The sequence below is a fragment of the Pseudorca crassidens genome, chromosome 15 (assembly GCF_039906515.1).
Source record: "Pseudorca crassidens isolate mPseCra1 chromosome 15, mPseCra1.hap1, whole genome shotgun sequence".
In the NCBI taxonomy this organism is placed as follows: Eukaryota; Metazoa; Chordata; class Mammalia; order Artiodactyla; family Delphinidae; genus Pseudorca; species Pseudorca crassidens.
In genome coordinates, this window is record NC_090310.1 from 52,397,686 (window position 1) to 52,410,837 (window position 13,152).

At 35.5% G+C, this 13,152-nt stretch overlaps 1 protein-coding gene across 3 annotated transcripts in view; it reads right to left on the minus strand.

The window, feature by feature from the left end:
- Nucleotides 1-13,152, minus strand: part of PLCB1 (phospholipase C beta 1) — a 691,592-nt gene that overhangs the window by 129,737 nt on the left and 548,703 nt on the right. For all 3 annotated transcript variants that reach the window (XM_067707502.1, XM_067707500.1, XM_067707501.1), the window contains exons 15-19: nt 12,246-12,313; nt 9,927-10,023; nt 7,575-7,659; nt 5,867-5,991; nt 2,033-2,187 (exon numbers count right to left, since the gene is read on the minus strand). In XM_067707502.1, coding sequence (XP_067563603.1) covers nt 2,033-2,187; nt 5,867-5,991; nt 7,575-7,659; nt 9,927-10,023; nt 12,246-12,313 — 530 coding nt within the window. The remainder of the gene's footprint in view (nt 1-2,032; nt 2,188-5,866; nt 5,992-7,574; nt 7,660-9,926; nt 10,024-12,245; nt 12,314-13,152) is intronic.

Here is a 13,152-nt window from a genome sequence, read left to right on the forward strand (position 1 = left end):
AAGATTGTGGCTGGGCCAGAAGTGAGACACAGTGGCGGCCTGAGGATGGCCATCAGAGGCTGAGTGAGGCCAAAGGCAGCTATATGCTGATGTGGCCAGAGATGCCATACAAGATAGAGAGAAAGCCATGAGGAAGAGGCTGTCTGAATTTACCCTGGGACAACTCATTTCTCCTGAATGTTCTCTTTGCCTGGGTGCATGAGACCTGCAGGCAACAATCTCTTTGTTTAATTTCAGGTTCTTCTTAAGAACAACTTAGCTGACATTTTACAACATGTTTGAAACTTCCAAGTTAAGCGATGAGTCACATTGGGAATTCAGATGCATCAAAGATGTTGTGTACTTAAGAGTTTGATTAAAGCAGAGTCCTTAACTAAATTAATGACACTGAGCTTCAATGCTCTCCTCAGTAAAATAGGATGATGGAACACCACTGGAGCTCACAAGTCCATTTTGGCACGATAAATTCTATGTCAGGGGTTCAAAACAAAGGTAGTACTAGGCAGAAGTGAGCCACATCCTGGCTCCAGGTGTAATGTTGAAGGCAGGACTCAGCTGCAGGTCTCTGATGCATCATGGCCTGTCCATTCAGAGGACACTGACATCTCCAGAACACTGTCTCCATTCTGGACTCAAGCAGCAGTGTACACCTGCCTGGGACTCAACTGTTTCCCCTCAACTTCTCTATGTCATTGTTTATAATCCTGTCTCTATGTCATTGTTTATAATTGCTTACATTGTCATAGTGGAATTTTCAAGAAAAAATAAATATGCAAGTAAACATATAAAACAAGACGAGCTGACAAACGAGGACAAAAGATTATTATTTTGTCAAAATATTTTTAAGTGGACCCAACTATAACTACAATTGACAAGGATTCTAAAAATAACATTTTATCAGTGTGTGATACTTAAGAGTTTATCTTAAACTTGACAGGAATTAAACATCCTCTGCTGAAAACAATTTCCTAAACTAAATATAATCTTGACGCTTTGATTCTGCCAAGTTCACTCTGCAGATATACAGTGTGAAATAATTTCAAATGATATCACTGTGAGACACTTCACTGCAATTTTATTTTTAATCGTTGGTGTAAATAACATAAATTTTAAAGTAAAATGGGCTCAACAAGATTAGGGTAGATATAAATTAGTGAAATTGTGACAGAGCATTTTTTTTTTGCACAGTTTTTTATATGCCTTTAGTTTAGGGTCAGTTGGAAAACTGAATTTATGCCCGATTAAAAAATGTTTCTTAGTTCTGCACTTATCCAGTTAAACAGAAAAGAAATGAAACTTTAAAATGTAAATGCAACTTAAATACAACAACCACAGGCTTATAGGATTCATGTAAAAAGCTCTTTATAAAAATGATTTCCCATTCATAGTATTAAAAATGTTTTCTCACGACTAAAAAAAAATTGTATCTCCTGTAACATCAATTTCAAAGACTGCAGAAATCATTTGGAATTAATATTTTGAGGGTCAGATGTATGCTTAATGACATGATTCTTGTATTTAATATCATTACTACGTGTTATAAATCCCTGAATACTCTGATAGATTTTCAAAAGCCATGCTATGGTAACTTGAGAGCTTTTATTCAATATTTAACAATTTATTAAGAAAATATTTTTTTCTCTAATTTTGCTCAGTTTGGCTGTTTTCCTAGGACTAATGGGGGGGGGAAGACGAGAAGATTTCTTCAGTATAAGTCAGTAATTTTCGTGGTAAATTTCACCATGGAATCTTTACACCAAAAGAAAGGACAAGCCATGGTGAATCTCACCAACTTGTCTTATTAATTTTGGGTCTGATTTTTACCCTATTAAAAGTGGGGCTTAGTCCGTTTACTTCATGCATGTAGCTTTTGAAAACTGCTAATTCAGATTTAGTCCTTGAAGAAAAAAATGTAAGAAAGAAGTGAAGACTTTGCTGGGAATTAAATTCTTCATGACTGAACTACTTTACGCAAAATAGGTGATGCTGAAGACTTTTGCTGGGTACAATTGTGTGATAGGGTAGCACATACCTTAACAGATAAAGTGTTGGCCACGATCCCATCCACAATGCCTTCGGTGAATGGATCAAAGTGCTTGTCAGGTCTCCTCATGAACTCTGGCTTCAGTCTGTAGCCACTTTTCCCATTGTATTCATACATCCCCATGTTTATTTGCATAGCCAGGTCTGCATATCAAAAACACAAACTTTATTGTGATTGTATTTATACTTGGAGCAAGAAAGTAAGATTGTATTACAGTCCACTTTTGTTCCTCCTTTAAAAATAAAGATTTAATCATTATAGAAACAGGAAGTACAGACAAGAAAAAGAAATTGAGCGGTCATCTCCAAATCCAGAGGTAAACCACTACCAACAGGTTGGTATATATCCTGTTTTTCTAATTCAGATATATTTTGAAAATGCAGTATGTCCATTTCATTAAATATTCGTCTGCTTTAATTTTAACAACTGTATAAACTTCTTTTGAATAGATATGTCTGAATACACGGTTTATAACAGCCCCCTCTCTTCCAAGTTTTTGTCATTACGTATAATGTTTTGATGAACATCATTGTGATGAAATCTTTGAAGCCATCATTAACGATGTTCTTAGGAGTGAAATTTCTAGGTCAGAAAATATGCATATTGGAAAAGCTTTTTGATAATTCTCGCTAAGATGCCCTTCAGAAAGTTTAAATCACTTTAAACCTCCAATCCATGTTTTTGAGGATGGACTTCTTCATACTTCACCAACAGTGGTGAAGTGGTGAAATTGTTTTTTCAATTATAAGAAAGAAAAAAGATTTTCTTTTAAAATTTTTCATTTCTTTGATTATTTACTACCAGTATCTAATCACACACTGACTAGTTTCTAATGGACAAAGATTCCTGGTCAAAGTTTTGCTAAGACTCAGTCAATGTATGAAATGAATGTCTACATTTGTTGCAATTGCTAGAGCTTAACAAACAAAAAAATACTTTAAAGTCATAAGGAATCTGGGAAACTGTCAATTTCCTCCATATTATCTGAGTCTATTTAGGTGGACAGTAAAGAAGAGATGGTAGAATCATTCCAAGGTTCCATGTAACAAACCATTTTTAGAGCAGGGAAAATAAGTGAAATTTTATCTCTCATTTTTTAAAGTATTATGACTATGATACCAAAATTGGACAGAGTACCAAAAAAAGAAAATGATGGACTTATACTTAAAAAAAAAATTAACTTCAAAAGTCTAAAAAATTAATTAGCAAAACATATGTTCTTAAATATAATACACAAGCAAGTAGAATTTATCCTGGGAACAAAAGGATACTTACATATTAGGAGATATATTAATATAATTTATCACATTTCTCACAAAAGAAGAAATGAACATACGATCATCCCAATAGATGTCAAAGAGACATTTAATAATATTCAATATAAATTCCTAAAACACTGTTGTCACTTAAGGCAAGTGTAGATTCCCTTAGTGTGTAAAAGGCTATCTGTCTCAAAGTCACAGCCAGCATCTACTCATTGGTATCACAATGTGAAATTCCCGTTAGTGTTAAGATGAAAAGGAAGTGCCCACTCTTAATACTATTATTTAATATTATTTTACAATGGTCAGTCCAAGGTACTAAGAAGGGGGAAAAAGTAGATGTGATTAAATTATTATAATTGTGTATAGGAAAAAAACAATAAAATCTACTGGCAAAATAGGCTATTATGAGTTTAGGAAGATGATCATTTATAAAATACACTTATTTATAAAATAAATATACAAATATCAATATCCAGAAACAATCTGTGAAAAATGTAATGTTAAAAAAAGGATTTAATCTAAAGAAACTATACCTCTAATGAAGACGAGTGATTTTGTTGAGAAACTTGATATAATAAATTTCTGTGATTACAAACAACCCTAAAAATTAGAAGTTGTCGGTTTTCTTCAGATGAATTTAAAAATTTAATGGGATTTTAATCAAAATCTCATTTTTTTCCAGTGGGGGAGAGGGGAACATAACAATTAAACTAATATAAATTTAATGCGATTTTAATAAAAATCTCATTTTCTTTTCAGTGGGGGAGAAAATAACAATTAAACTAAATTCACTTGGAAAAAGAATCCCACTGTCAAGGAAAGAAGAATTGAACGTTAATAGCCATGAAGAATTTCCACTTCCACGTATTAAACCATATTATTAAACATTATAATAATAACAATAAGTTATTGGCTCCAGGAAGGTGAAAAATTTATTAATGGAGAAGACTATACATTGAAAAAATATACCCAAATTAACAACTAAAATGGCTACATCTAGGGGCTTCCCTAGTGGCGCAGTGGTTAAGAATCCACCTGCCAATGCAGGGGACACGGGTTGGAGGCCTGGTCCGGAAAGATCCCACGTGCCACAGAGCAACTAAGCCCATGCACCACAACTACTGAGCCTGTGCTCTAAAGCCCATGAGCCACAACTACTGAAGCCCATGCTCCTAGGGCCCGTGTTCTGCAACAAGAGAAGCCACTGCAATGAGAAGCCCATGCACTGCAACGAAGAGTAGCCCCCACTCTCCACAATTAGAGAAAGCCCGCAGACAGCAATGAAGACCCAACGCAGCCAAAAATAAATAAATTAATAAATAAATAAATTTTTTTAAAATAAAAAGGCTACATCTAATAAATTGTAATTTCAGTTTGATCTCTTACTGAGATTATACACGAAAATTAAATTTGCATGGATGAAAGGGTTAAATTACAGATAAAAAAGAAACTATGAAAGAAATAGGAGTAAATATGGATGGATCATTGGGTGTGGAGCCTGTAATCATAAGAGTAAACCAAGATTCCATAAAATAAAACATTAATCAACCTGATCTCATCTGTTTCACAAAATAAGACAACATGACCTTTATATAAAAAGTACTGTTATAAATGAATAGAAAAATTGACAAGAGTCCTGAATAGTCAATTCATAAAAGCAGAAATGTAAAAATCAAAACACATACTTAAAATGTTCAACCTCAACAATAATCAAAGGAATGAAATAAAAAAGAACAAAGAGATATTTTTCTGAATTATTATTATTATTATTATTTAATTATAATACTTAACCAAGATCTCAAGTGAGAGGGAACAACTTATACATTGCTGATGGAGGAGAAATCTAGTGCAACATTTTTGATGAACAATTTGGCATTGTGCACAAAGGCTCTTAAAACTTTCACTTCTTTTAATTCTATTTCAGGAACTGTTCCAAAAGAACATTAGGAGATAGACTTGACAATTTATATTCAAGGCTGTTCTCAGGGCACTATTTATAGTAGGAAAAAAATACCCTAATGTTCAGTGATAGGAAATGGGTTTTAGTGAATTGTGAGATGTGCTTAATATACAGCTATTAAAATTCATGTTTCTGTATCACATTTAAATATATATAAAGATATATATATATATTTAAACAAGTTATTAAGTGAAAAAGCATGTATATGCATATCCAAAAAACTTACAGATTACAATGCCAAAAGTTAACAATGTTGAATTTCTGAGTGGTAACATTCCTCGCAGTTTTATTCTTTTCTTTATAGTTTTTTTTTTTTACATTTTCTATAATAAATACATATTACTTCAAAAAGTATAAAAGTTTTTGTTTGAAAATAATGCAAAACAAGTAGAAATAAAGACTTGTTTATAAACCATTGAAGACAATTTCTCAATTTTCAAAATTCACTTTTTTTGCAATGATATTTCCTTTATGAAAATGTGCTTTTGTTTTTTCAGTCAAGTCTGGCAGTTTTTTTCTCCTTGGGAATGGTTATAAAGCCACGAGGAAATGTGCCTTTATAATAGAAAGGAAATGAACATTAATTGTGCTACTTACCCACTGTTTGGAAATTAAGTGCAACCATTTGGCAGCCTGCATTCCAGAAGAGCTGGGGCATGTAGTTGGATGAATCCACACGTGTTCCTTTTGGATATATCCTGCTAAGCTGCATTTTGTTATATCTGGACCATCACGTTAAGTAGTGAATACAATTATAAAAAGAATTAGCCAATAATATTAGTTGAGAAGCTGCCTTCCATCTTTCTCCATTGGGGAAATAAATTAAAGATTGATGATCTCACTGGGCTGGTGGGTGAAATAGGTAAAAAGCTTTCTGAACAAACAGAATAAATGTGCTTTTATAATAGAAATGTAGCATCACCTTTGCAGAGCCCTGTGGGTAAAAACTAATGAGATGCAAAGATGGTTGAGTCAATGTGATTTTGTGGAGATTATGAAGGACTGGTTTAGCAATTAAGGACACATGAGGAAGTCCAAGCATAGCAAGTCACGTGACAGGTTGATATTGTGCTTGGCAGAAGCAGATATCATGAACTGTACGGCTATTTTTGAAATGCTCTCTGCTCATTTTCTTAACCTTCTCAGGGAATGCTATTGGCCAAGACTGTGGTACTCTTTATGATTGATAACAAGGTAAATATAGCACAGAAGGTTTTGACCTTGTCTCATATTTTGGTTCCTACCGTCATCAGTTTTCCATCCTGAGAACCTTTTAGTTATTGAAGGATGCTATGTCTTTAAAACACAACTATTTCTATCACCAAGTTTGGTAGAGGTTAGCTCAGGTTCTGAGCTCGGCAGGGGAGTTAGGCCAAATAGAGTTTGAAACTTAAATTCTGGAACTTGTTAGCTGTATGATTCAGGACAAGTTATTTCCCTTTTCTGTGCTTCAGTTTCCTCATCTATAAAAGATGTGAATTCCTACATTATACGGCTATTGTAAGGAGTAAATAAGACATATAACAAAAGGTCTATCACATAGTTAGTACTTGATGAATACTAATGATCATGATATACTGTCACTTTGCTTGTGGAGTTTACACTTGTTTCCTCTATTGTTGATGAGTTTTAAAGGTGGCTTTTTTATTATAGGACTTTCATGAAATTGGGCTTTTGGGACATTTAATATTTGTTTTATGAAAAAATTTTAAAGATCTGTGTCATTTCATTTTGATTCAGGGATAAAGTTAAAAATTTTTGGTTGTCAGGAGTATCAAATAAAGCCATTATTAGTAATTTATATTCTCATCATCATCATCCCAACTATTTTTCGATTGGACATCTACTACATGTAAGGATGTGAGACACCAAAAACATGTCTATATTATATACATATAATATATACACTTTATACCTATCATATTTTACATATGCATAAAGCATACACACACATTTTACATATGTTGTCCATAACCCAACAGCAAGCCATAAAGCTGTTATCATCATTTCTGTTTTACAGGTGAGAAAACTCAGAAGGATTATGCAAATTACCAAGGGATAAAGAGGTTGGTGGTCTGAAGGTATCCTGGAAATCTGGGCTTCCTCTACTCCAAGGCCAGTTCTCTTTTCCACATGCCAGACTATCCCATTCACCATTACATATGAAACCTGAAACTATTTATTGCCCAGGTGACAGACTTAAGCCATCTCATGCACCTTTCTCCTTTATTAAAGACAAAAAATTAAACAAATAGCACGACTTCACTCTTGTCGATTCAGCAGACGTCCGTCAAATCAAGGATACTCTACAAATTCCACTGGAGACTTTGTAAGTTGCTCAAGTCCTTTGGTTTCCACAAAGGAAGACATTTCGAAGCTTCTGTTTCTTTCTGAGTTAACAACAACAACAACAAAAAGTGAGAAATAAAATTCAATATTATAAATGATAGCATATAAGATGTAGGCAAATGTTCTGTGAAGTTGATGGCAAAGAATCCTCAAATAACTTTTATATTTAATGTTGTTTTCAGTGGACTATTTACCTGTAACAAAAGTCGAGTCTTAGTTTTGTCTCTTCTAATATTTGCTACCTGGGTCAGGTGTTGGGCAAGTTAGGGACCTGGTGGCGTTAGGGTGGGAAAATGAATTTTAGACTTGGAGAGTGTGGCTAGGAAAGCTGTTTTGTCAAAAGAGCAGGGGCCCTGTGGGAATCTGTTGCTCTAAATCCATTCAGATTGCTTTCTGGAAGCCATCACTGAGAATTAACAATACAGACCGTGTGTACATTCCTGCTAGATGATGACTCTCTTTTATACCCACACTGTCATTGCCTCACGTTTGTAGAGACCCTTTAGAAACAACTAATTTGACATAAGAATTTTGTTATTTTAAAGCAGAAGGATCCTTGGACATTTTTCAGTCTGATGGCCTCATTTTCAGATTAGATGACAGAGGCTGTAGAGGTGAATGTACTAGAGGGCTCAATATTCTTGGCCACAGAGAAACATCTTGAAAGTGAAAGCTAAGCTTCCAATTAGAGTGAGAGAAACCAAACAAAGTTATCTTAGTTTAGAAAGACTAAGAGTCAAACAGCTTCTCTGTCCTCTTCCCAACTAGAAAGAAATCACACTGTTGCATACAGACTAAGATGTGTTATCTGGAGCTTGGTGATTTAAACTGAGTTACCTTGAGGCATCTTTCCTCTTTGATGCCCACTTTCCATAACTAAAGCCTCATTCTTCTTCCTAGTCATTCCCAGATTTCTCCTTTATCCACCTCGTCACCTTCCCCAATTTAATTGACTCTAAAGGAAACCTTTACTTCTCTTATTTTGGTCCATCAAAATTCTACTTTCATATGACTATCTTAAGCGTGACTGCTAATTAAAATTAAGTCAATTTAATAGGTTCTTTGTGAAATATGTGCAGTGTTCTTTTGAAAAAAGTAAGAAAATGATATAAAACACAGGGAGAAAAGTACTTGTTTGTAAATCTTTGGCTGGTGATGTTGTCACCAGGTTCTTAAGGACCTAAATGTATCAGCCCCTTCTCAGTTTAGCTACTTGTCTGGGAGCTTTTGACTCATGAATTAGGAAAACTCGTTTTACAGCCAAAGGAAGTTATAGTAATATAAAAATAGCTACTTTATAGTATGTTTCACATTGAACAGCTTGTAGTAAGAAGCACCAGTAATTACAACATCAAACAAACTGTTGAAATCTTTATGTATAAATCTTATTGGAAGTTAAATTCTTTGTTGTAGAGATCTAGATACCATATGTTATTAAGTTAAGACTCTTCGGGCAAAATTATATCATTATACATAAGTGTGTTAATGTAGAGGCTTAGAGTTTGGTATATCTATAAAACTCTCCTTTATAAGAGGCTGCTGTGTTTAAGGAAAAAATCAGCTTTTAAGAGCATATGCTTATAAAAGTAGCTAAACTGTCCCAAGGAGTCTCTTAACCTAATAGTATTTTACAGTTCATGCAAACACAAAGGGCAATTTGATAAAAGGGCTCCTTTCTCTAGGATGAGGAGAGATAATGTACATATATAATTTGCATCCAGTAAGGATGGGTAGTTGGATGAGCGGAAAACACCAAGTAATGTGAAGTTAATGATATATTCTCCTAAATATATAAAACATAGGCTGAACAAATGGAATGTGGATGAACTGGTTGATTTGGTTTTATTTCTATTCAATATTGAGACTGATCAAGTCTCTGATTGCTTCCTTTCGAGGGGATGGTTAAATAGTTTATTTCAACACTGTCATTTAATATAATTGATGGAATGCCCATGTGGTCACAAACGAAAAATAATGTAAAATACTCAGTTAGCTGTACTCTGGTCTAATATCTTTTAGATAACCACGTATGGCCTGTAGCTCTATTAAGAATTTTGGGAAAACATATCATGGAATACTTTCTCGTATGGTTATTTATATATATATATATATATATATATAAAATATACTTACATACAGTTATATATATTTATTTAGATATATAAAAAACAGATAGTAAATTCATACATATACTCAAGACTTCATAGAATAGTTCTAGTAAGGGTCGCATTTTTTGGTCTAATAACCTTGTGTTTAAAATATACTCATCATATGCTACATTAGGGGTTTTTCTCCAGGGAAAACTTACTTTTTGAAATTTCGAATGACTCGAACTTGACTGGCTGAATATAGTTCACCAGATTAGACATCTCTTCTGTGGCCATGGCCTCGCTCCCAGCAGTCCCCTGGAAGCAGGAGTAAAAATAACGTTCCCAGAGTCAGCATTATGTTTTCCCAGGGCAATGATCAAATGACCCAAGAGAGCAGAAGATTATCACACCTCTTCTGAAAACGGTTATCGCCAACAGAAAATGGATTACGGGAGAAAGGAAAAGTAACACCTCACGTTACACAGTGCGGGGTGGGAGGAGGGAGGTTTGGGGGCAGCTCCCAGGGCACTCTGGGACCAGCGGTATCAGCACCACCCGAGAGCTTGTGAGAGATGCAGCCTCTCAGCCCCCTGCGCAGGCCTCCTGAACCAGAATCTGCATTTTACTGAGGTGATTCAAATGCACAGCAAAGTTTAAGAAGTCCTGAGCTGTGTCTCATCTGCCAAAGCAGGGAGTCCACAGGTGATGTCTGAAGTTACATACCAAGAATTCACTGTACAACATGAAAGTGAGTATGTAGGTGACCACTGGCTGAATCACAAACTGTTATAAAGAAAGGTTGCCGGTGGAAGTGTGTGGGGATGGGTAAACGTATATTGCTTTTTTTTACAAACTTTCCTCTGTCCCTCCCTTTCTGGCTCCTGGGCACCTATTAGGCAAGCAGCCCAAAACAGTGTAGGTCAGTAGCTCAGGGTCTAGAGCCAGACTGTCTAATTTTAAATCCCAAGCCACCACTTAGAAACTGTGCATTCTTGGGCAAGTCACTTAACTGTTCTGTGCCTCAGCTTGCTCACCTGTAAAATTATGATAAAATCAGTCCCAACAGCATATAGGGTTTTTGTGATTATTAAATGAATTAATTTATGTGAAAGCTCAGAACAGTACCGGGCACATAGTAAAACCTGGTGTTACTTTAGCTACTATTATGTATTCCATACCACTTTGATAAAGTATTTAATAAAGAAGAAAGCCAATATTGCAGTATTCGTGTGGACAGACCTCTGTAGGCTGATCTAATATTTTCTCCTATTTTTAGAAGAGAAAATACATGGAGACATGGTTTCTTTTGAAAACTTCTGTAGCAATATTAAGGTTAAATGTGAATTGGGAAATATTCATTTGCAAACGGCCATCCAGCTAGTAAGACAGTTTTAAAATGATCAAAAATCACTGACAAAAAGTTTACACAATTGAAATAATTCTGGAAAAACTACTCTGTAACAGTTTTCCTTCTGGATATTGAGTTGAAATTTAGTGGGGAAACATAATTAATCAAAAATTTAGACTCTATTAAAGGAAATAATTATAAGAGGAAGAACATTATGTGAGAACAGCTTATTATTTGTTATTTATCTGTATTAACTAAAATGTAAAGATACAAATACTGAGACACATACTTTCCAATATATTTGAAAGCAGATTCAGTTTAAACTTGTTGAACAAGACTAAAACAAAGTTTTAAAATTCCAATTGACCTATCCTTGATTTGTTTCTGGATTCTGTGCAATGAATATTTCTGAGCTGATGAAGTTATTTGGGAAGCTTGAGCTTCTGTCAGTAGATAACCGCTAGTGGTGTTAAAATTACAATGGGAAATTCCCTGGCGGTCCAGTGGTTAGGACTCTGCACTTCCACTGACGGGGACCTGGGTTCAATCCCTGGTGGGGGAACTAAGACCCCCATAAGCCAAAAAAGGGTCAAAATTATAACAACGAAATTAATGTCATGTTTATAAACATTTCTCCAAACCTCATGTCTTCTCTGGATTCTGGACCATTGACAATCCATTTAATTGCCTCAAAAATTGAAGCGGGCAGTTGGAGGTCACAAATTTTTTTTTTTTTTTTTTTTGGTACGCGGGCCTCTTACTGTTGTGGCCTCCCCTGTTGCGGAGCACGGGCTCCGGACGCACAGGCTCAGCGGCCATGGCTCACGGGCCTAGCCGCTCCGCGGCATTTGGGATCTTCCCGGACCAGGGCATGAACCCCTATCCCCTGCATTGGCAGGCGGACTCTCAACCACTGCGCCACCAGGGAAGCCCGAGGCCACAAATTTTGAATTCATTCTCAACATACCACATCTGATGGAAGGCAGCCTCAGCAACACTGTTCCTTATAGAGAACTTTGCTTAATGCAATGCTTGTTCCTCTAGCGACCAGTTTGCATCTTCAGTTTTCAAACTCTTTTCACCACTAGATGGCAGAAGGCGACCAGGAACTACAATCCAGAGGGCGCAGTCTGGATGCGCAAGTTAGCTGAAAGCTTCTGTGACCAGAAGTCAAGCCCTAGAAACCTACCTCATCCATCGAGGACTTTTTACAGTCATCCTCATCGTCATCATCGTCACTCTCCGTATCAGCTTCTCCTGTCAAATTTTAATAACAGATCATAAAGTAAATAAGCATTTACAGGTTCGAAGCACATGTGACATGTGCATTACCCAAAATTTCCTTGGAAGTTGGCCTTTCACCGTTCTGAAGTTATTCTTTTGGTTTTTTAAATTTTATTAATTATACAGAATTATACTGACATTTTGAATATGGATTTAGTTTTCTAAATTTGATTTGTGAATACCATTTGAAATTTCCAAGCTCCATAAAAGATGCTTGTCTTTACATTTTTATCTATATGTTTTACAAAACATATGGCATCTTATACAGTTAGCTCTCTCTGGTGCACATATCCTATTTTGATGTATACATTCTATTTTAGTGTCTCCATGACCCGAAAACAGATAAACTATCACTTTACCACCTTTCCCTCTTCTTCCTGGTCCTGACTCTTCTGTGCGATGCTTGGCCAGAGCTCAGTGACCTTGTAGCTATTTTTCCAAGGCCAGAGAGGACATCACAGAAGTCGAGGTAGAGGACAAGAGCTGGGACAGGAATGGAGGCTATAGTAGCACACCGGATTCTACAAAACTGTAAGGTACCACCTGTATCCTGTGATTTGCCTGCAGGCTTATTTGATGGAGGCATTGTTGTCTAAACAATGCACATATCTTTAAAAATGGAGATATTCTGTTTAAGACGGCAGGATAAAATGGGTGAACTCTTAACATAATTATGCATGTAAATCTACCTTGGTCAGATATAATGCAGCTTCACATGTAGTCAATATACAGTCATTTCAATAGATTGTTTTTCTCTCCAAAGTTTAGGTGGATGATTCCACCAGCTTAAATAGTCACACTGGTATGAGGCA